Consider the following 26216-nt stretch of genomic DNA (forward strand, 5'->3'; position numbering starts at 1 on the left):
TGTGAAGACTACCATGACCATGATCTATTGAAATTTCATGATTTACCATTTCCTATATGAATGTTACTTCCATTACTTGGCCCATCAATTTGATACGCATGTAGTTGTCTCCATCTAAAGCATCTCTATTTTGTCTTTGTTGCACTTGATAATAACACTGCTCAATCAGTCATTGGAAATGACTCTTCCTTGTACTACCTCATTATGTAAGAGAGCAGCATGTGTCATATTTTGCCAGATATTTTTCAACAGCTCAACAACTATCCCCGATGTTCCAGCTGCTTTTCTGCCTTTGTCTCTTTAATTGCACTTTTGTATGTATGACTATTATCTTGAATAGCTGCTCCCTCTGTTAGGTCTACCTAGGTAGACCTCTCTCTCTCTCTCTCTCTCTCTCTCCATAAAACCCATGCTAAAACAGACAGTTGGAGCCTGGTGCAGCCCTCCAGTTAGCCAGCTCCTGTCAAACTACTGCTGGGTCTACCTTGGTAGACCTCTCTCTCACACACACACACACATGTACCACTGGAGATTGGAAGGAGTCCTTTCTGTAATATAGACGCCTATTTATCTGAGTTTATGTTTCCCTCACACTTCGCCAGGTCTAATCAACCATTGCTCCAAATTGCTCCCCAAACCATCACAAAATAGCTACCATGTTTCATTGTTGGCTGCAGTCTTTTCACATCAAATTCTTGATCACAGAGTCTCCAAACCCACACTTGACCACTGTCAGGAAATACAGCAAATCTGGACTCATCAGAAAATATGACAGTGTCCCAAAATGCTACTGACCTCTCCACACATGCGCACACACACACACACACACACACACATGTACTCTCCATATTCAGCAACCTCCCATGGTAACATTTCCATATCTCTTTCTTCTCAGAATTAGTGATAACAAAAGTTCCGCTAAGATTCTAGTATTCCAAACAAGCTGCCTGTCCTGTTTTGTAGTCAGTGTGAAACCTATCTGGCTTGTGTGTTTGCCTGATTATCAACTAACTAGATGTATTCTAATCTTAACTTCCCTAATGGCTACATCATTTGCAGTTCAAGACTCCAAGAGCCTTGACTTCTCCTAACTCCTCATTCTTTGTACCATATTGACAGCTTCCATGTGTAGCAAAGTGGCTAATGTCAATACTGAAAACAACAAAGTGATATGCTTTCACCAAATTTTACTTTATTTGCTTCTGCAGTTGACTTGTCAAGATGCTAAAGGGTTCCATACTTATGCAGGCACAGGCATGGTTGTGTAGTTAAGAACCCAAACTATGTGGTTGCTAGCAATCACAGGGTTTGGGTTTCAGTTTCACTGTGCTGTACCTTGGTCAAGTATCTTCTACTTTAATCCCAGACTGACCAAAGCCTTGTGAGTGAATTTGGTAGACAGAAATTTCATGGAAGCCTGTCATTTATGTGTGTGTGTGTGCATGTGTGCATGCACATGTATCATTGTATGTGTGTACATGTGCATGTGTGCACATGTATCATTGTGTGTGTGTATGTGTGCATGTGTGTGTGCACATGTATCATTGTGTGTGTATACATGTGCATGTGTGCGTGTGTGTGTGCACATGTATCATTGTGTATGTGTACATGTGCATGTGTGTGTGTGTACATGTATCATTGTGTCTGTGTTTGTCACTCTCACCTCTTGACAATTAGTGTTGGTTTTCTTTTCTACATCCCCATAACTTAGTGGTTCAGCAAAAGAATCGATAGAATATATACACAATTTTAAAAATACATACTGGGATCAGTTTGTTCTACGAAAACCTTCTGCCTGATGCCCTATCATGACCACAGTCCAATGACTGAAACAAGTAAATAATAAAATACAAATAACCAGATTATACAATCGTCTGTTATGTAATTAAGCAAAATCATTCACGGACTGGTGTTAATTCAATCACTCATACTTAATACTAGCATTGTTTCACTGTAAAACTTAGTAGACATAGTGGAAATGGATGAAAAAAATATGTTTACATGCTGAGGAAAGTTACCGTTTTTTGCCACTTGGTGCTGAGATAAGTGGCTCAACCATGGAAATGCAATATTTGAGACAAATCTTTATTGTTTGTTTTCCTTCTTTTCACTGCAGTACTTATCACTATTATCATCATTAATATTAATTATGAGCAAAAGGACGGTGCTGAATTATATCTGCTGAATAAAAAGCAATCAGTGTTTTCTTCTCATTAAAAAATAATTAAGCATGCCTTTATTTCAATATAATTTTTAGTTTTGTTAAACGAAGTTAAGGCAAAAAAAAAACTTCTTGAGAAACCAAATAGTCTTTCCTTCTTTCATGCCAAGTTTGAAGAAAATATCTCTTTTACATCTTACTTTTTTGGGCTCTTAAATATACTGCATTCTGTGGCATTATTTCAAGCCAGCCAGCATTTTTTGCACAAACTGCACATGCTTTTTTCTCGCATACGCATAGTATCAATCGCAACAGCTGATGTACTTGCGCGTACAAATGCACGTTCCCATGGCTTTATCGATAGCATTCTCACCTGGAATCGATTTATGTAATTTTTTCAAGACTTATACACGCCCTGATACCATCGGTATCTATATATCAAATTTGAGCACAATTGGATGGAGGATGCCCGAGATGCTAGAAGACACACACACGGGCTGAACAGATTTTATATAATAGATTATTGAAACCCAATATTTAGTTCTGCTTACCCTATTTTCTCATGTTTAAGTAGCACCCATTATCTAGTGTTAAATCTTGGTACAAATTTATTTCCCTTTATATACAAACTTGATACCAGTTTCGTCTTTTATATTAGTTGCACCCCAGTTTTTCAGTTAAAATGAAGTATGAAATAGTGCAACTTACGCACGAACATATAAAATATATTGCTTTAAATCTTATGAATTCTTTCCTAAATTTATTTATTACAATTCTTTTCAGATCGAAGTCTTAAGCCCGAAGCACAATGGTGCTGTTGAAGGAACTGATCAAGAATCAAAAAAAGCACATTCCTCTGCAAGTATCAAAGGCATGTGGAAAAAAGCAGTTAAAAGCTTGAAGAGTAATAGTGGAGAGCCAAAACCCACTCGACTGGTGAGAATTCCTTATTTTTCTTCTATATATATATGTTTATCATTATTATAATGTATGTAAAAAAGACAAATATTATTGTAGCTTTGATTTCATGAAAAAAATTTTAACCCTTTGTATGGGTCTTATTTCTCAATTATAATTAAATGTGGTGTGATATGAACTTGTATGTGTGTGTATGTAATGTAAATAATCCAATGAAAATTACATAGCCAAAACTTTGAGAAAACTGTCATCCGTTTCCTTGAGAAAGGGAAAATAATATGTGTCAAAAGGGACTTGGAAATTCAATTTGCCCTACTGCCTGACCATGTGGTTTCAATTTTAGTTTTACTGCACAGTATTTTAAATAAGCGACTTAAATAAGTGTTATAACCTCAGGCCAACCAATGTGAGTGTAAGAGAGACAGAATTTGCAGGAAACGTGTGTCTGCATGCAAATTTTTACATATCAATCTATAATAATAAATGCGAAAGCAAATATCAGTGTGTCAGTGTGTCACACTTTTCCAACTTTACTCCGACCCCCTCTTTCACTATTTAATGACACTTCTGCTGTTCCTCATGTTTTACCTCTCTCTCACTATTCAATGACTCTTCTACTATTCTTCATTCTTGGTTTTCTCTTAATCCTAACATTTTGAAAAAAATATTTCTCTAAATGTTATAACTATTTCCAAAAGTAATTTCCAAAATAAACATTTTGAAAAAAAATCTTTCTCTAAATATTATAATTGTATCTAGTAATTTAACCATAAACAGTGCTTCATAACGTTCAGAACTGAAATATGTCTTGAACTCACTCTCTCATACGATATTACCTCTCATAACTCTCTACCATAAAAATGTTGGAAACTTAGTACATTTTCAGATATTAATAAAATTTGTCAGACCTATTTTCATGCTGTCGGCCATCGGAGCTATGAAAACTTAGTGCACTCTGACTGCAAGAAAATAGATTCAATTAATTTTATTATTAACTTCAAAAATATTAAATTTCAAACATCTTTATGGTCAAATACGTTTATAGCAATTCCAAACCATAAAAATCACACTTTAAAATAGTGTTTAGCAATAGTGGTGAACTTTTCCTTCAAACTACGAACAGGAGTTTGGATACATACTAGCTACTACAAATAATAGGTGACGGTTGTTTAGAGAATCTGCAGGCTAAAACTACGTGCCTTCATTAGTCAGTTAAGGTGAGACAGTGTCACATGACAACTTGTCGGGGCTGATGCTGGAGCCTAGTGGCAGGTATTTAAAGGGAAAAATTTGACAAGACAGTCAGTCACCGGCTGACTCTCGCTGATAATACATCGAAGAGGCCAGGGAACAGAAGAAAGAAGAAGAAAAAAGAAGACATGCACCCAACACCAGAGCTGAAGACACCTCCGAAAGGGGGGGGGATCACCACGTCAAAACGGTAGAGGAGTAGGGGCTGAAACCAGATGTGGTTCCTCCTGATGATGTCTTGAGCTAACTGGATCCTATAAAGGAGCTATTGTGGTAGCAGACCACGAAACACAGTTGTAATTCCTATGAAAAGTAAGGCCCTACGTGCATCAAATTGTCTTTAAATTAAGTGGCAGCAGAAGAATTATCGTTGAACTTTTAAACGGTAAGTTTATTGTTGCCTACAGCCAGCTATATGTTGGTTGTTCAAGGGTAGGGAATGGAAACAAGCTATTTGTACTGACCCTAAATGAGGAGACAAAAACATGTTGTTTATCATGCAGCTTTGCAATCTGTCGCAAGTCAACAAATTATATCATTGTTTTGGTGAAAATTGTTCATTGCTTGAAAAATATTGTTCAAGTTTAATAAAATTTAATATGTACTCAATGCATGAAGTGTCATTGTTGGGCCCAAGGCCCAATGAAGACCCCTCCACAGGAGCTAGTATCTAATATGGGATATGTAAATATGCATCAATATTTACAAATCCCTTATTTCTTTATTGCCTACAAGGGGCTAAACATAGAGGGGACAGACAAAGGGATTAAGTCGATTACATCGACCCCAGTGCGTAACTGGTACTTAATTTATCGACCCTGAAAGTTCTATATCTAAGAGATGAGGAATTATGTACATTATTTACTTTTGACAGATATTTATCCTCATCTTGTTTGTTGTTAACACATTTCGGCTGATATACCCTCCAGCCTTCATCAGGTGTCTTGGGGAGATTCCGAACCTGGGTTCTCATTCCTAAGGTACTTTTCGATATTGTTTTTATTATTATTATTATTAATATTATTCAAGTCACTGCTTAGAATTGAACTCGGAATCTTAGGGTTAGTAGCCTGCACTCTTAACCACCACAACTATGGGCATATGGTGTAGTGGTTAAGAGTGTGGGCTACTAACCCCAAGATTCCAAATTCAATTCCAAGCAGTGACTTGAATAATATTAATAATAATAATAATAATAATAATAATAATAATAATAACAATAACAACATTGAAAAATACCTTAGGAATGAGAACCCAGGTTCAAAATTTCCCCAAGACAGCTGATGAAGGCTGGAGGGTATACCAGCTGAAGCATTGTGTTAACAACAAACAAGATGTGGACAAATATCCGTCAAATGTAAATAATGTACAGTTCTATATTGTTTAGGATAGTTTATATTGTATAGGATGACCTATATTCTATAGGGTGGTCTATATTATCTATTATGGTTATTTTATTTTTATCAATAACCTTCAGTTGGGTTATGTTATTGGTACATAAACTAGTGTGAATATTTTTGAGTAAGTGTAAGTAGAGATATATGTAGATTAAGTTTGTAAATAATTGTATGAACGGATTTCATGGTTTCACTACAAGAGTGGTATGAGCCGAAATAATAAATCTAAATGAATGCACTGTGTGTGTGTGTGTGTGTGTGCATGGAGAATGCATAAGGTTCTAAGGTCCCTTTATTGGTGGCGGCGGTGGTGGTGGTGGTGGTGGTGGTGGAGGAAGGCAGTGTTGGTGACTATGGCAATGATGGTATATGTAGATACCTATCTGCATTCAGTTATAGGAATACACGGATATTTACATACACGTGTTGTTTCGGATGTGATTACGTTTCTTTCCAAGAAATGAAAGATGAGTGGCTCTGGGTGAATGTATGTTTGTTTACATATACATGCATTTATTCAACGTCGGATTACATTTTCCTTGAAGAAACGTAGGTTATATTACTAGTATATAATATTACAAATCTGATTTATACTAGGTTTGTGTATTTTTTTATTTACTTGATCATTTATTTGTGTGTCTGTGTGTGTAATGTGAATGTGGTATTCAATCACACATCACACACCTCCTATTTATCTTTCTCCTTTTATCAGATGACTTTGTCGGGCTTGCTTCATTTTTTTTCATTCTGCTTCATTGCTATGTATTCTTTTGCTAGAATTTATTTTTTATGTAAATCTACCTAAATTTTAAATGTAAACAAATGTGTGATAGCTTTCTATGTTATTCCAATATATTAATATTCAGTTATGAACGTTTTAGAATCATCTGAAATATTTTACAAAATAATTTTTTATTTCATCATGGAAGAGCCATTTTTATCATTTAAAAACACAAAATTTGTTAAAATCATATTCCATTAATTTCTAGAGGTGTCAAACTTTTGTCATACAACTGTAATTGGGTCAATGATGCATCTCCTCTGCAGTGGCCACATTGCAGGTGTATGATGAAAATTCCAGATATTCTTTTATTCTTTTACTTGTTTCAGTCATTTGACTGTGGCCATGCTGGAGCATCCCCTTTAGTCGAATGAATCACCCTCAGGACTTATTCTTTGTAAGCCTAGTACTTATTCTATCAGTGTCTTTTGTTGAACAGCTAAGTTACAGGGATGTAAATACACCAACATCAGTTGTCAAGTGATGGTGGGGGGGACAAACACACACATACACACACACATATATGAAGGGCTTCTTTCAGTTTCCCTCTACCAAATCCACTCACAAGGCTTTGGTTGACTCATAGCTATAGTAGAAGACACTTGCTCAAGGTGCCATGCAATGGTTGGGAAGCAAGCTTCTTATCACTGAGCCACGCCAAGCAGAAACTAGAATAAAGTTTCTAATTTTTGCTTCCATAACAGGAATTTCTTCTCTAAACCTTCCACATATTCAGTGATAATAACTAACTCATTAAGGCTTCCTGTTCATATTTCCTTTCATTTAACAAGAAGTATATGTTCAAACATAATCTTTGTGATTTCTGTTATTTTTTTAGCTAATGAATGAATAAATAATGTTATAAGGCTGTTCAATGTTTGTATTTTCATAATTCTCCATTCATTGTTAAAATCGTTAGAACATAGGGCAATGACAGAGTTGTTAGGGCATTGGATGCGTTGCCTTGTGGTACTTGTAGCTGGCTATGCATACCTTTCCTTGTGTGACACAAACCCTACTTGTGAAGACCTGTTGAGGCAAGTGAAAATCAAAAATCAAAAATCAAAAATCAAAATCAAAATCAAAATCAATCAACATCAATGGAAATTGTAGCTATGATACCAGTGCCGTGGCACATAAGGGAATCATCCGAACGTGGCCGTTACCAGCGCCGCCCCGACTGGCCTCTGTGCTGGTGGCACGTAAAAAAGCACCATCCGATTGTGGCCATTGCCAGCCTCGTCTGGCCCCCATGCCGGTGGCACGTAAAAAGCACCATCCGATTGTGGCTGTTTGCCAGCCTCGTCTGGCCCCCATGCCGGTGGCACGTAAAAAGCACCATCCGATTGTGGCCATTGCCAGCCTCGTCTGGCCCCCATGCCGGTGGCACGTAAAAAGCACCATCCGATTGTAGCTGTTTGCCAGCCTCGTCTGGCCCCCATGCCGGTGGCACGTAAAAAGCACCATCCGATTGTGGCCATTGCCAGCCTCGTCTGGCCCCCATGCCGGTGGCACGTAAAAAGCACCATCCGATTGTAGCTGTTTGCCAGCCTCGTCTGGCCCCCATGCCGGTGGCACGTAAAAAGCACCATCCGATTGTGGCTGTTTGCCAGCCTCGTCTGGCATCTGTGCAGGTGGCACGTAAAAAGCACCCACTACACTCATAGAGTGGTTGGCATTAGGAAGGGCATCTAGCTGTAGAAACACTGCCAGATCAGACTAGGCCTGGCGCAGCCTTCTAGCTTCCCAGACCCCAGTTGAACCGTCCAACCCATGCTAGCATGGAAAACGGATGTTAAACAATGATGATTCCTTGGTTGTAGATATAATCCATAGCCTGGTTTGTTGGGTACCTTTACAAGAGTGAACTCTACTAAACATACCCAACTCTACTGAGTATATTCACCACCTGATTTTTGGGTATCTTTGGTAGAGTTCATTTAGTCAAAAGCATCAGGTCAGGTTCTGGTCTGAGGATAACTTCCTCTCACATGTCTTAGGGGCCAAAACAGAAACTAAATGGCCCAAGGGTGTTTCCCTTCTCACACTGAATGAATAGTAATTTATTTAGTACATTATTTACATTATTTACATTTGCTGGATATTTGTCCTCATCTTGTTTGTTGTTAACACAACGTTTCGACTGATATACCCTCCAGCCTTCATTAGGTGTCTTGGGGAAATTCAAACCTAGGTTCTCATTCCCAGGGTATTTTTCAATATTATTATTATTATTGTTATTGTTATCCAGGTCACTGCCTGGAATTGGACTCGGAATTTTGGGGTTAATAGCCCGTGCTTTTAACCACTACACCATATGCCCATGGTCATAGTGGTTAAGAGCACGGGCTGCTAACCCCAAGATTCCAAGTTCGATTCTAGGCAGTGACCTGAATAATAATAATAACAACAACAACAATAATAATAATAATAATAATAACATAAAAAAATACCTTAATAAGAACCCAGGTTCGAAATTTCCCCAGACACTTAATGAAGGCTGGAGAGGTATATCAGCCAAAATGTTGTGTTAACAACAAACAAGATGAGGACAAATATCTGTCAAATGTAAATAATGTAAATAATGTACTCTTAAACATAGAACTGAATCTATTTAGTATAATTAAATGAAAATGAAATAGTCCTACTACAATCTTTATACAGCCGTTTCTTTTTTTTCTTTTACTTGTTTCAGTCATTTGACTGCGGCCATGCTGGAGCACTGCCTTTAATCGAGCAACTCGACCCCGGGACTTATTCTTTGTAAGCCCAGTACTTATTCTATTGGTCTCTTTTGCCGAACCACTAAGTGACGGGGACATAAACACACCAGCATCGGTTGTCAAGCAATGCTAGGGGGACAAACACACTCACATATATATATATACGACAGGCTTCTTTCATTTTCCGTCTACCAAATCCACTCACAAGGTATTGGTCGGCCCGGGGCTATAGCAGAAGACACTTGCCCAAGGTGCCACGCAGTGGGAATGAACCCGGAACCATGTGGTTGGTAAGCAAGCTACTTACCACACAGCCACTTCTTTTTTGCAAATAATTGGGTTTCTTCTTGAATAGTAGAAAATACTTCAGTTTGGAATAATTTATAAATCATTTATAAAACTCAGTTGTGACCTATGACCCACACTAGAAATCTAGTAGAATCAGGTGTAAGTAATGTCTTCTAACAATTCTACTACTCCTGAACAGTGAACTGGAAAAATTGTTTGGACCAGATGCCTTCTGGCGTTTATTCTGTGTCTTTGAATTATGAGTTCTTGAGTGGTAGACTTAATCTATAACCTAGTTTAACTCCACCACCTGATTTGCAAGTATTTATGTCAGGCCTCCAGTCTGAAGGATAACTTCTTTTCATCAATCTTAGCGGCAAAGAAGAATACCTAAAGAACCGTGAATGTTGTTCTTTTCTCCCAGAATAAATGGTAAATAGAAAATGTTGCTATTTTAGAAAACTAATCAAGGATATGTAAACTACTAAGACATGGGTTCAGAACCTCTTTGCAATTCCAGGTACCCAAAGCATTGCCCAATATATCCCCATACCTTTATAATGTTGAATCGTCACAATTATCACTCCTTAAACAGTTATCAATAAATTAATTTTACTGGATAATCAGGAGAAACAGAAGAAGAAAAGAAAGAAAATCAGAAGGATTTTATTATATTTATTTATAGAAAACAATACTAAAGATCAAGTTCCATATCCCAGCCTTTGATTTCCCTAACTGTAGTGGGTATGGATACCCAACTCTTCAGTTGAGAACCACCCGTCTAAGAAATAACTCTGTTCTTGATGTAATCACTCCACTTATATAAATTAGAATTGATACTTCTCAAGACGGTAGTAGCTGATGTGAGATAGTAGTAACTAGTGTAAACCAAGTCAGCACTGTAAGCTAACTACTATTATAGATTTAGTTGTCAGAGAGTAACTGCTGTCCTTAAGTTGTGGTTTGATACTTTTGCTTCTCATTTTACCTCCAATATTTTGTTATGCAAACTTGCATCTTTTAGTTGACACATGTTTGAAGAGTGGGCTTCAAAAACTGAAGCGCTGCCAAGTTTTCCCAAATGAGAAAGTTATTCACCTGGCTGGAATTGTCTTCTGAATGGTAATGAATATAACACAACTGTTGTGGCAGTATCATAACAGAAATAATACACAGTCACTTTGGTAACAGTCTGATCATTTTCAGTATCATGTTCCATTTTCGAAACGTTGTTGATGCTAAATGTAAGAGCACTTTTCTTTCATCCAATAGTTTTTTATTGGTAATATAGTGTCTGTATATCCTAATTTTCACTGGAAATTAGTTTTAGATATTTTTTAACTATAGTTTCAATTTCTATGATAAATATAACTTCAGAAGAAAATTTTACAGTTACCAATTCAATTACACTCACAAAGATTTTGTTCTTCGTTTTTCATTTTTTTTAAATACAATTATTAGTTGCAATGACACTTAAGCCTGGGGCTCGAAATAAAAAGCATAATTGATAAGTGCCTCATAGCTTCACATTATCACTTCATTATCTAATTACTTGAAGCCTTTCTTTACATATGTGTGACCCATATTTCAATTAATCTTTTTATTTTTTACCTTTAGTTTCTTCTAAGTGTTATAGTTTTCACAGACACATATATTTCTGACATTTCTTGTTGGAATAACTAATTTCACTGGATGCCCTTGCTACTGTTCTCTACACTACCATGAAATTAGACTCGTAAACATTTAGTAGTAAGTAGAACAAGTGAGTCAAAGAAAATAATTATTGTTTTTATTATTTCTTTATTTGAAAGTAGTGAGTTGGTAGAATCATTTGGGCATGTTTAGCACTGTTTCTTTCCAACTCGTTATGATCAGAGTTCAATTTCCACTGAGGTTAACTTTGCCTTCCTTCCTTTCGGGATTGATAAATTAGGTACCAGTTAAGTACTAAGTCAATGTAATTAACTAACACCCTCCCTCTAAAACTGCTGATTTTGTGCAAGAATCAGAAACAATTATTTTTTTATCTGGCAGAAGGCTCTAAACATACATATAATTCAAAATGTGCCATAGAAAAGGATTCCAAAATAACAAACAATAGAAAATCAACCATAATCCTCTTATTTTTTCTATCCATTCAACAAATCCTGGTGATTTCTTTGACAAGTACTCACCTCTCTGATTAGTTTTAAGGCAATTCTCAGCAGGTAATGTGTAGATTGGTTTCCCATCCACTGTTTTATATCATCAAACCACTGCTGACACAGTCTCTCACGTGGATACATTTGCCCAGAATAGCACCGGCAGCAAATATGACCAATATATGTTATATTCCAATTGCACAGCATTCAGCAGACTTGGAGTACTGCCCACTTTGCTGTTGGATGTATGTGTTGATTTTGCCCACCCTTAAAGGGTTAGAAACTGCCACCCAATAACTCTGATCACCTTCAAATCCAAGCAGTCCTTTTTCTAGTCTTTATATTTCCAAATCAACTTCACCTTTCATTCCCTGGGGGTCATTAAAATAAAGTATTAATCTAGTGCTGGGGTCTATGGTATCAATTAAAACCCACCTCTCAAAATTGCTGGCCTTGTGCCAAAAGTTCAAACAATTATTATTATATTATTATTATTATCATTATTATTATTTCTATTTCACTTCTTAGTGCTCTCAGTTTCTATGAGAGCTGACAACAACCTTTTGTCAAAGGTCTCACAGCGTCTCTTTCCATGCTACTTAATACCCAAGTACCAATTTCAACATCTTCTCTATCCCCAATGAAGCAGTTTTCTAAACATATTCTACTCAAATAGAAACAAACAGGGTAAAAATAATAGATGTTTAGGAACATCTATTATTTTTACCCTGTTTGTTTCTATTGTCAATATATAATCTTCTTGCTTTAACAATGTAGTCAGACTTTGTGGAATAGTAATAATAATAATAATAATAATTATAATAATACTACTTGAAAATGATACCAGGCTTACCATCCCTACTGGAAGTGCAAAAAATCGTGTTCACTGGAACGACTCATGTACTGAGAAGAGCATTATCGCTGTGAAAACAACATCCATTCATGAATTTCTTTATTTATAAATTTTTTTAGATACATATTTTACCTGTTAATTTGTGTGTGTAATCTAGGAATGCATACAATGAGCTTCTCTGTCCTAGGTGTAAGGAAAACACTGGGCAAGAAATGGAAGAAAATTTGAAGAAAGAAATGGATAAAAAACAATAATAATAATAATAATAATCCTTTCTACTATAGGCACAAGGCTGGACTAATCGATTACATTGACCCCAATGTTTCACTGGTACTTAATTTATCAACCTCAAAAGGATGAAAGGCAAAGTCAACCTCAGCGAAATTTGAACTCAGAATATTGCGACAGGCAAAATGCCACTAAGCGTATCACCCAACATGTTAATGATTCTGCCACCAATAATAATCAGGGTTTCAAATTTTGACACGAGGCTAGTAATTTTGGGAGAAGGGGTAAGTTGATTATATCGGCCTCATCCTGAAAGGATGAAAGGTAAAGTTGACCTTGGCATAATTTAAACTCAGAACGTAAAGATGAATGAAATGTCACTAAGCTTGCAGCCTTAATAATAATAATGATAATAATAATAATAATAATAATAATAATAATATAATAATAATAATAATAATAATTGTCAAAACGAAGAGTGCGATTTGATTGTAAGATATTTTATTAGTTGAACAATATTTCAACAGTACACCAGTCTTTGTCAAGTTCAAAATAGGTGATAAGAATTCAAAATAAAATAAGATTAAGTTTCTGTAATTTTGAATTTTTATCACTTCTTATTTTGAACTTGACAAAGACAGACGTACTGTTGAAATATCATTCAACTAATAAAATATCTTACAATCGAATCGCACTCTTAGTCTTGACTGTTTACCTTTGTGAAGAGTTACGTCAATCCTTTTTGAAAATATAATAATAATAATAATAATAATAGTTACTCCTGAAGCTTTAGCAGCAGCAGTTATGTTACTATGGTGGAAATCAGAACCAAGTATTTAATTAACATAAGCAAAAACAGTATTAATTCCTCAGCAAAAACACCTGTAATCTGTATTCTCCAGCAGGTGTATTTTATATCTGGAAAATAATGACAATAATAGGGATTCTCAGAAGAAGATATATGGATGTGAAAAACAGTTATTGGTAAACTGAGCAATCATTTGAAAAAAAGGAAAAGAAAAAGACAGAAACACACCTCTAAGGAAGGCATGGATTGATTTAGCAAGAAGTCTTTGAGAGAATTATAGCACACTCCTAGAAATAAAAAGAAACATTATATGTAACTGAAGTAGCTCCGATACTAAGGTATTATATCAAGTATGACACAGCTAAACAGGAAACATCAATAACACTGCATACTAAAAAGAAGGTGATAAAAACTCACCCTCTTTCCAAGAAGAGGAATTTTTCAGGGAAAATCTTTATAGGCGCAGGAGTGGCTGTGTGGTAAGTAGCTTGCTAACCAACCACATGGTTCTGGGTTCAGTCCCACTGCGTGGCATCTTGGGCAAGTGTCTTCTGCTATAGCCCCGGGCCGACCAATGCCTTGTGAGTGGATTTGGTAGACGGAAACTGAAAGAAGCCTGTCGTATATATGTATATATATATATATATGTATGTGTGTGTGTTTGTGTGTCTGTGTTTGTTCCCCTAGCATTGCTTGACAACCGATGCTGGTGTGTTTACGTCCCCGTCACTTAGCGGTTCGGCAAAAAGTGACCGATAGAATAAGTACTGGGCTTACAAAAAGAATAAGTCCCGGAGTCGAGTTGCTCGACTAAAGGCGGTGCTCCAGCATGGCCGCAGTCAAATGACTGAAACAAGTAAAAGAGTAAAAGAGTATACTCATTTCTTTTCTTTCTAGCTCTGGTACCATAAACAAATTTGCTGAATCAAATCATCAGTACTTAGAAGGCTTTGGACAAAATATAAGAAACCTTATGTCTGTGGATGATTTAGAATTATATCTAAGTGATGACACTATGTTGGAGAAGCTTGAAAAAACTGTATTCTTTTATTCTTTTATTTGTTTCAGTCATTTGACTGGGGCCATGCTGGAGCACTGCCTTTAGTCAAGCAAGTCGATCCCAGGACTTATTCTTTGTAAGCCTAGTACTTATTCTATCGGTCTCTCTTGCCGAACCGCTAAGTGACGGGGACGCAAACACACCAGAATCGGTTGTCAAGCGATGTTGGGGACACAAACACAGACACACAAACATATATATATATATATATATATATATATATATATATATGTATGTATATATACGGTGGGCTTCTTTCAGTTTCCGTCTACCAAATCCACTCACAAGGCTTTGGTCAGCCTGAGGTTATAGTAGAAGACACTTGCCCAAGGTTCCACACAGTGGGACTGAACCCGGAACCATGTTGTTGGTAATCAAGCTACTTACCACACAGCCACTTCTGTGCCTATGTATATAGATTTTGCAGTGATATCAAAGAGATGAAATAAAAACTGAAGTCAGAGAACAGATCACAGTCACCTATACAAGTACTCAGAAATAGATGAAACAAGGATATATGAAGGAGAAATTAAAACTAAACTTAATATCTGAAATACGATTATAGGGATAAATACCCTAGCCATTCCAGTCTAACTACAGCTTAAATAATAAACTGGAAATTAAGTGAAGTGAAAGCCTTGATGGAAAAACCAAGAAGATTACTTTCTGTGTTCTAAGCCCCAAATTTCTAAAGTCAGTATTCTTAGAATAAAATCCATCTTACTCATGAGAAGAAGGAAACCTGATACAAATACAGAAGAAAAGTTATTAAGTAACTGTAATGAGTTTCGGAAAATACTTAGAAGCTAAAAAAGAAAATAGCTTGATTAGCATGAAAAAATTCATTTATTTTTCTTTCTGTGTAAGGAAACAATAAACTAAAAGCTAATTAGTCTGATAAAAAGTAAGAGAAGAGGTTAAAGCAAAAAAACAAAAGAAGATAATATAAATATAAACTAAAGTAAAAATAGAAAGAAAAGCCTTTCCATAATCAGTTTATGTAAGACTAGGTAGGAGAAAATGAGCCAATATGAAAGTTAGTAATTTCTTCTTCACTAAAGGCAGAAACAGAAGGTCTGATGTCAGATGCTCAATGTCAATGATTATTCAAAAAAGAAAAGAAAACTACCAGGCATGGCTGTGTGGTAAGTAGCTTGCTTACGAACCACATGGTTCCAGGTTCAGTCCCACTGCGTGGCACCTTGGGCAAGTGTCTTCTACTTTAGCCTTGGGCTATAGTGGATTTGGTAGATGGAAACTGAAAGAAGCCTGTTGTATATATGTATGTATATATATATATATATATAATATATATATATATATATATATATATATATATGTGTGTGTGTGTGTGTGTGTGTCTGTGTCTGTGTTTGTCCCCCCAACGTAGCTTGACAACCGATGCTGGTGTGTTTACGTCTCCGTAACTTAGCAGTTCGGCAAAAGAGACTAATAGAATAAATACTTGGCTTACAAAGAATAAGTCCTGGGGTTGATTAGCTCGACTAAATAGCCGCAGTCAAATGACTGAAACAAATAAAGGAGTAAAGGCTTATAACTTTACTTACAGTCTAAATACAGAATAAACCCACATATATTTATTCTACTCAGTCACTTCCCAAAGCTATAAATGCTTCCACAACAAGCAAAAACAGCACAACAACTTATATACAAAAGCAAGTTAAATATAACACAAACCTTCCAAGGAGAAAAATGTGCATCATCATCACCACCATTTCCATTTTAGCATCTACTTTTGCATGCTTAGACGGGCCAGACGAAGTTTATTGAGGCAGATCTTCTGCAGCTGGTTTCCTTTCCTGACACCTACTCTCACCTGTTTCCAAACGAGATAGTATTTCTTCATGGCCAGACATGATTTGCAGAACACTGGAAATGAATGAGACCATTTGTATGACAGTAATACTCATTTACAGCTTTCATTCATGCAATGTCAAGAGAAGAAAGCACAAGTATACACACACTCACACACATATACACTCACACACATTTCAGTATTTGATAATGGCCTTATACACACACACACTCACACACACACACATATACCGGGTGCAATGGGTAAATTGTTGTCATTTTATAATTTTAATTTTGCACATGTTTGCTTTTGATTTTGTCAACTACACAGTATAGTAGGGTCAGTCGGGCACTGTCTGTATAAAAAACAGCACCATGATGCAGTTTACTCTTCCAGAAATTTGAAAACGACATGTTGTACTGCTTGGTATTCACACCGGAAGCTCCAATAATGAACATTTCAGAGCATTTGGGTGTCAATCTTAGGACAGTGCAGAGGATTTGGAAAGAGTTGGATGAGTCTAATGCTGATTACGAAGGTACGGCAAATCAGAAAACTCACTCTGATCATTCTGATAAGAAAAGAACTCCTGAATTAGTTGGTGAGATCCACGCTATGATTGACAACGATCCCTCCAAGTCAATCAGGCCCATTGCCAGGGATAAGGAAGTGTCTAAGTTTCTTACCAGGCAGGTAGTGCATGAAGGCATTCGGTATTCCTCATACAAGATGAGAAAGGGCCAATTTTTATCCCGAGCCATCAAGGACAAGAAGAAAGCTTTTGAACAAAGCTTTTGAACAAACTTAAGCATCCTTCTCCACAACCAAACATGCTTTGGTTTTTTTCATATTACAAAAGTTTCTGCCAGGATCAGATGATGAACACACAGAACAAATGTTGGCTTGCTGTGTCCCCAAAACATGTACCAAGACTGATAAAATCAAATATCCAGTCAACATCATGGTGATTTGGCATGATCAATAGTGATGGCAACGTTATGCCTCCACTTCATTTCACATTGCTCCAGTCCACTCAGCTGGAAGAAATGAGTTATCCTGCAACAGACTAGCATCATGTCCAGGGAGGAATATATATACCAGAGAAATTCTGTGTGCGTGTGCATGTATATATATATATATTATATATATATATATATTTAAAATATATATATATATATATTTAAAATATATATATACAGAGAGAGAGAGGGATGTCTATTTAAAAGTTGTTATTTTAAAGCAATTTTAAAAATGACAAATAAGTCATTTACTGATATGGGAAGACTCAACGTCAAAAGTAGAGTCAAATTCATAAAATCTCTTTGACTGGGATTTCTAAGTTTTACATAATTGCCTATTCAATCAGCCATCAGGTGAAACTTAATGTTCCAGTCAAAACTAACGACTACGACAAAAATGATTGCAGCAATGGTAACAGAAGAGGTAGTGGTGGTGGTGAGTGTGTGTGTGTTTAAATTTTAGTCAAATGCTTTTGCTGCTTTTGTGTTCAATTTCTATGTATAGTCACTTGGTTAGGTCAACATTCAGTATTTTTGCACCACAAATAAATCATTAAAGATTTATTTTTACAGATCAATTTTATAAATTTTTATCCACATTTATATTATATAGATTTTTTTTACTTCACATACAGACATTTTTCTATCACTTATTATTTCTGTTCATTTCTCATCTGACAATCATTTCCTGAATAGTTGTCAATTAAAGGATATCACCTTTAATTTTTTTTTAATTTTCAATACTTTATATCATGTTTCATCTGATCATAGGGAATAATCTGTAATTTGCTTCCTCTCATTTTTTTTTCTTTCTCTTCTCTACTTTCATCATCTCTACTTGTTAAAATACTATTTGACATTCATTTTAACACCAGTTTGTGACAAAGAAAAAGATAAATGTGCTCACTGAATGGACTAGTAAGGAGTCGAGGGTGGAGGCGCAATGGCCCAGTGGTTAGGGCAGCGGACTCGCAGTCATAGGATCGCGGTTTCGATTCCCAGACCGGGCGTTGTGAGTGTTTATTGAGCGAAAACACCTAAAAGCTCCACGAGGCTCCGGCAGGGGATGGTGGTGATCCCTACTGTACTCTTTCACCACAACTTTCTCTCACTCTTACTTCCTGTTTCTGTTGTACCTGTATTTCAAGGGACCGGCCTTGTCACTCACTGTGTCATGCTGAATATCCCTGAGAACTACGTTAAGGGTGCACGTGTCTGTGGAGTGCTCAGCCACTTACACATTAATTTCACGAGCAGGCTGTTCCGTTGATTCGGATCAACCGGAACCCTCGTCGTCGTAACCGACGGAGTGCTTCCATCCAAGGAGTCGAGGAAGCCATATTTAGTTATCATTGATTAGCACAATTGTGCTTTGGCAACAGCAGCCAATCAGAGCTGGTTGTGGACCTATAAAAGCAGCAGTCATCAGAACAGCAAGAGCATCCTTTTTTTGCAGTTGGTCACCAGAAGACCTCGACACCACAACCATCAGTGAACAAGGCAATAGCTGGTGGTATGAAAGCTGGTATGAGATGTCAAGATCTGCCCACTATCAGTTGTGGAAATCTGTCTCGAGCTGGCAGAATCGCTAGCACACCAGGTGAAATGCTTAGCGGTATTTCATCTGCCGCTACATTCTGAGTTCAAATTCCACCGAGATCGACTTTACCTTTCATCTTTTCGGGGTCGACAAACACAGACACACAAACATATACACACACACATATATATATATATGTGTGTGTGTATATGTTTGTGTGTCTGTGTTTGTCACCCCAACATATATGCATATATATTACAGGCTTCATTCAGTTTCCGTCTACCAAATCCATTCACAAGGCTTTGGTCGACCTGAGGCTATAGTACAAGACACTTGCCCAAGGTGCCATGCAGTAGGACTGAACCCGGAACCATGCGGTTGGTAAGCAAGCTACTTACCACGCAGCCACTCCTGCGCCTATTAAAGACTTAAATTACATATGTGTATATTGCTCATCAAGCAGGCCACTGTGACAACTTTTACCATTCTCATGTTGTCTCTCTTATTTCTAAAATATTACTTTTCTTTGATAATTGGTAATCTTTTAAGCTTTAATATTCTCTTCAGTCCATTTTTTTTATCTTGCTTTTAACTCCTGTCTGAGGCCTCTGGTATATAATGCACTTGATTCTTCATCATTTCACACTCCAATTTCACTAAGATAGAGAAATGCTTCAGGTGTTAAAAATAAGGTGATTATAAACAAATCCAGCTTAATCTAATTTTATTTCTCTGTGATTTGACATCTTAAGTGCTGGTGCTAAGTGTAGCTTTTTTTTTCTTTCTTAATCATTTGAAGTTCTAATGTTTGTGAAGATTATACACATGGCTAATTCTCTCCTTTTTTTCTTTACAATGAACCCAATAAGTGCTTGTGTATGCTATAAAATCATCTGCTCTGCTTTAATTTTCACCCTCAAGAACTGAAATTTTGTGATTGTTGATATACAAAATAAACATAACTAAAATTATGGTATGAGGTGGAGAAAGAATACAGTTTATCTCTTTATTCTATTCTTTTACTTGTTTTAGTCATTTGAGTGTGGCCATGCTGGAGCACTGCCTTTAGTCAATCAAGCAAATCGACTCCAGGACTTATTCTTTGTATGCCTGGTACTTATTCTATTACCAAACCACTAATTTACAGGGACGTAAACACACCAGCATCAGTTGTCAAGCAATGTTGGGAGGACAAACACAGATACACAACATATATATATATATATATATATATATATATTATATATATATATATATATATATATATATAGATATATACAACGGGCTTCTTTCCATTTCCATCTACCAAATCAACTCACAAGGCTTTGGTCAACCCGTGGCTATAGTAGAAGACACTTGTCCAAGGTGCCATGCAGTGGGACTGAACCCAGAACCATGTGGTTGGTAAACAAGTTACTTACCACACAGCCACTCCTGCACCTTATTTGTGATTTTTTTTTTTTGTTCCAGCTACACCCACCTACCTTATATAATATGGGCTAGCCATGTAGTTCATCTATAACAAGACAACTTTGCTTGTCCCACTGTCATACTTTAGTTTCTCAGCACCTGACATAAAGCCACCTTCCACTCCCAAATACTCCCACCCACACACGTACACTTAGTCATGGAGACTTTTTCCCTTGTTCTTATTCTGTCTTGCAAGTTATTTGATAATTTCACTCGTGCTGGTGGCACAATAAAAGCACCCAATACACACTGTAAAGTGGTTGGTGTTAGGAAGGGCATCCAGTCATAGAAACCATGTCAAATCTGATACTGGAGCTTGACACAGCACTGCAGCTTATCAAACCTTGTCAAACCATCCAACTGATGCCGACAAAGAAAACAGACATCGAATTGTGATGGTAGTGGTGGTGCTGTTGTTGTTGTTGTTGTTAAGCAACAAGACAGCTAAGGGTGATTAGGTGATGGTCTAGGGCTTAGGGGCAGGAGACCCCAGACCTTGGAAAAAAAGAAAACTTTGGTCATCTTGTTGTAGACAAGGGCTCTTTTTTGACGTCCGACACCACTGGGAGGTGGCCCTCAAAGTCGCTGGAAATGGAGATCTCCGGGTCCAAGTTCTTGAACGGCTAGTGGTGGTGCTGGTGCTGGTGTTTTTCTAGAAACAACTGTTCATTTCATCTGGAAGAACATCTAACTGAGAAGTACTTGAAGGCATCATGTATGGAAGAATATTTGTATTTCAAACTTTTTTTAATCTAAGCCAGCATTGAAACATTTGGGAAAGCAAATAACCGTCTCTTCTGCAGACACAAGGCCTGAAATTTTGAGGGGAGGGGCCTAGTTAATTATAATCGACTGCAGTGTTTATCTGGTACTTATTTCATCGACCCAGAAAGGATAAAGGGCAAAGTTGACCTCAGAGGAATTTGAACTCAGACTGCAAAGACAGACGAAATGCCACTAAGCATTTTGCCCAGCGTGCTTATGATTCTGCCAGCTTGCCACCTTAAACATTCAAGTAGTAATGGCAATAACAATGATGTTCATAAAAGCAAGACTTTTTGGGTTTTTTTACCTCTGAATCAAAAATAGATTTTTAAACATACATTTGGGAGATATTCTATTAAGAGTACACAAATATAAACAGATACACAGTCGTATTTTTAATTTTGTTACCGTTTCAAATTGACTGACTTCAAAGTTATTAAACTATTTATAGAAATGTAATGGAAACTGTATTAGTGATTGTGTTCACATTCTTTAGTTTGGAATTCAAAAGAAAGTTGTTATTAACTAGCAATACTGACTACCATTAACCAAGATTAAATAAAATAAGATAAATGTAATTATTTTCAGATACAAAGACAGCAGAGTGGGAGAAGCTGTAGAGCAGTCTAAAAATATTCAGTTCTGTGCCTCTGTGATTTGAAATCCTCTTGGGCTGACTTCACCGTACTTCCATCTGGAATTAATATATAGGTGGCGGTGGTGGTGGTGGTGATGCTAGTAGTAGTAGTAGTAGTAGTAGTAGTAGTAGTAGAGATTATGTAATTGATTGTACTTATCTGTTTGCGAGTCCTTGTGGTATAAAGAGGAGTAACCAAACACACATATACAAAAATACATCAAAGTGAAACAGTAGAATGTACAAGGGCTGCAAATTTGGAAAAAAAAAAGGGTCTGGTTGATTAAACTGATCCCAGTATTGGACTAATATTTTTTTTTTTTTATCGACACTAGCAGTATTTGAACTCAAAACTTAATTACTGAAAAATGTTTCATTTCATGCACTATTATTGCTCCCACTTTACCACCCTTTATTATTTATCTTACTAATTTCTTTATTTTCGTTCTACTGCAATATTATCTCACTTCATTAAACTATAAAACTGCTTATTCAAAAACAAAAACAAAAACTAATATTGTGAGACTTCAATGTCTGCTAACATCATTACTGGATATTTTGATATTATAGATATCTTTTACTAGTTTCAGTCATTGGACTGCAGCCATGCAGTGACTCTGGTAGCATTCAAGAGTCACTTGTTTTAGCTCTGAAACGTCTAGCTTGGGAAGTATGCCTAACATAGTACCCAATTTAACATTACAGCCTGGTCCTTGGTTACCTTCAGGATATATGTTCAGGATATATGTTCTGATCTCAGTACATATTTTTTTAAAGTTTGGTACTTATTCTATCAGTTTCTTTTGCTAAACTGCTTAGTTACAGGGTTGTAAACAAACCAACACCAACTGTCAAGCAGGAGTGAGAGACAAACATAAAAACATGCATACACTCATACATATATATACACAAAGGATTTCCACTCAGCTTCTATACAAGGTAATATTGCTCCACGGTCTGACATGTTTTTCACAGAAGATTAGAAATGTCTGATGGTGAGGTTTGATTTTATTGGATTGTTATAAAATATAAGACATGGTAGCCTCTTATGTAGTCACTGGAATGCTAAAATTGCATCTATGTATGTGTGTCTATGTATGTATGTATGTATGTATGTATGTATTCTTTTACTTGTTTCAGTCATTTGTCTGTGGCCATACTGGAGCACCACCTTTAGTCGAGCAAATCAACTCCAGGACTTATTCTTTGTAAGCCTAGTACTTATATTATCGGCTTCTTTTGCCGAACCGCTAAGTTACGGGGACATAAAGACACCAGCATCGGTTGTCAAGCGATGTTGGGGGGGACAAGCACAGACACACAAACATATACACACACATACATATATATATATATAAATATACATATATACAACGGCTTCTTTCAGTTTCTGTCTACCAAATCCACTTACAAGGCTTTGGTTGGCCTGAGGCTATAGTAGAAGACACTTGCCCAAGATGCCATGCGGTGGGACTGAACCTGGAACCATGTGGTTCAAAAGCAAGCTACTTACCACACAGCCACTCTTATGCCTATGTATGTATGTATATGATAGGTTTCTTCCAGTTTCTGTTTACCAAATGAACTCACAAGGCTTTGGTCAGCCTGGGGCTATAATAGAAGACATGCCCAAGGTACCACACAATGGAACTGAACTCAAGACCACATAATTGGGAAACAAGTTCTCAACCACACTGCCGTACCTGTGCATATTAATTTTATCAATAAACGTTTTGCTTAACATGTATACACAGACTATGAAAATGTTTGTACCATTAGTAATTACTAATTTTATTATCTTTGTCTTTAAACTGTATATATCATAATCTGTTTGCATAAACCAGATAGATTTCCAGAGCAGTGTTAAAAAAATATTCCTTTATCATATTGACAGGCCCTGTAAGTTCAATTGATGCATTAAAATTGAATTTAAATACATTTTAATACTTAACATAGATTATTAAGTGATGAGACTGTAGGTTTTAATATGGCTAAGCCTCTGTTCCTTATCACTGTTTTAGGATTTCAATTAGATGTTGCAATCATCATAACAGTAGAACTTATAGTTTTAGGCTAGGCACTTTTTAAGTGAAGTATTAATTCTCAACACCTGTAGTTCAAAAATTCAAAAACAAACTTGGTGATTAGATATGAATTTCCATTGCTTGGCCTTGCCTAGAACATCTTGAAACATTTTAGTGTATCACATGTCTAATTTCGATTTAGAATTTGGTTTGCAAGATTCTTTATGTGAGTTCGTGTGTTGAAGCATATTCTGTTGTGTCTGGGGAGAGTCATTCTCTTTTGGTGCCTTATAATTTAACACACTCATTGGTAAAATTTCCACTTATTTCTTATTTTTATTTTCCTAAAATTTTCGTTGCATCTTGCAATCTTTTCAATAGTTTTGACTTTGTCCGTTACTCACACTGCATTCCTTTTTATTTGTTTAAACAATTTGCATAAACAAGCATAAACAAACAAAAAGGAACACAGTGTGAGTAACGGGCAGAGTCAAAACTTTTGAAAAGATTGCAAGATGCAACGAAAATTTTAGAAAAATAAAAAAGAAATAAGTGGAAATTTTATCAGTGAGTGAGTTAAATTATAAGGCACCAAAAGAGAATGACTCTCCTTTGACACAACAGACCATGTCTAATTGGAAATAGAAATGATAAGGCATTCTCTAGTAAAGCTTAGAATTAGAAAACTCGGATTGTAAGTTTGTCAATTGTTTTACAGCAGTCTGTTTGAACTCAGAATTTAATAACATTTACATAGTGTTTCATTTAAACTGCTTCCATATGAACTACCTGAGAAACCTACTGAAAATCACCTGGCAAGAGAAGGTCTTTCAGAAGATATGAACAAGATAGATCCAATTGGTGCATAACTTTGAGGGTTTTTTTTCTTTTACACCTATTTTAAGGTGGTGAAGCATTACTCATAACTCTTCTCGGCCCTCCCAGACTAACATGGTTTTGGAGTTGGTCTTCAGCTTAAATTTTTCTAGACAATGTTTTAAAATAAAATATATTAAAATGTAGATGGCCTAGAAGGTTGTAGTTCAGATGATATTGAGTAATGCATTTAGCAGTGAATGTAGAGGATAAGATAAAGAGCAGAGATTTTTAAAAGAGGAGAAGAAGGTGTATAGGGTGAGATATTTTTGTGAAAGTGGTACACAGCTTGCTAGTACAGGGGCGGAGAAACTGTTGTAGTACAAGAGACAGAAAAGAAACACTATACAAGGGAATGGAAGCAATATTCATAAGGTTTTCAGGCCCTTCTAGACTGGTGATATTGACAGAGCTTATATCTGGGCTGAACATATATCCTGAAGGTAACCAAGGACCAGGCTGTATTGTTAAATTGGATACTATGTTAGGCCTACTTCCCAAACTAGAAGTTTCTGTGCTAAAATAGGTGACTCTTGGATGCTACCTGTAGTGGTTATCTTACATTGCCTAAAATTAAAACAAATTGCTAAACCATAAATGTGTGTGTGTGTGTGTTTATACACATCCATATACTTTTGTGTGTGAATATTGACATGGTGGCTATTTTTTGTTTCTGTAAATCAGATAAGAAAATAGATTAGTATTCTAGTAATGCTCTGATGTGTTGCCAATTGTGTCTTAAAAGTTTGAACATGTAATTCTAGGGAGTTCTTTGGCTAGAAATGACTACCCCACCTGCTTAGTTGTTGTACGTGTGTTTGTACGTGTGTGGGAGTGGCTAGGTTAATAGTTTGTACCTGTTCATGGCATGTAGTTTCTTTTGTCTTAGTAGGATAAGCACAGTCCATAATTGCTTCGCGTAAAAATTTGTAATAACTGCTATTTGTAAACTAATGTCATGCTTTCTGTATTTTGGTTAAATGCGCTGGTTATTATCTTTGGGTGTTGTCTTTGTATTTTGTTATGTTTTATTTCATATTTTTTGTTGAAGGGTATGTGTGCTATGAAGTGTAGCTTTCTGGTGATGCTTCTGAATTATGTGGTAGCAAACTGCTTCATGTGGCTGATGGCATTGTACAAATTCTTGTATATGTTGTCTGCCACTGACCAGTGTATTACTTTCTGGGTAAGGTCATACTAAGGTTTATTCCAGCTTTCATGGCATTTCATAAGATCTGCTTCTGTCTAGACATCATATTTGTCTATAGTAATATTTCAATTCAGCTCTTCGAGTGTTCTTGATTACTTTCAACAATTTTTTAAAATTTTATTTACTAATAGACAGATTGGGTAATCAAGGGCAGAGTATTTTTGCTTTTGACACAGAGCAATACTTGGGAATGGAGATGAAGTGTCAACCTTTTAACTCATAAAATAGACATCGAAACAACTTTTTTTTT

At 36.3% G+C, this 26216-nt stretch overlaps 1 protein-coding gene across 1 annotated transcript in view; it reads left to right on the top strand.

Moving 5' to 3' along the window:
* Positions 1 to 26216, top strand: part of LOC115211754 — a 749350-nt gene that overhangs the window by 500462 nt on the left and 222672 nt on the right. The window contains exon 17 of the mRNA XM_036503111.1: positions 2945 to 3097. Coding sequence (XP_036359004.1) covers positions 2945 to 3097 — 153 coding nt within the window. The remainder of the gene's footprint in view (positions 1 to 2944; positions 3098 to 26216) is intronic.

This window comes from Octopus sinensis, linkage group LG5, assembly GCF_006345805.1.
Source record: "Octopus sinensis linkage group LG5, ASM634580v1, whole genome shotgun sequence".
Taxonomy (NCBI): Eukaryota; Metazoa; Mollusca; class Cephalopoda; order Octopoda; family Octopodidae; genus Octopus; species Octopus sinensis.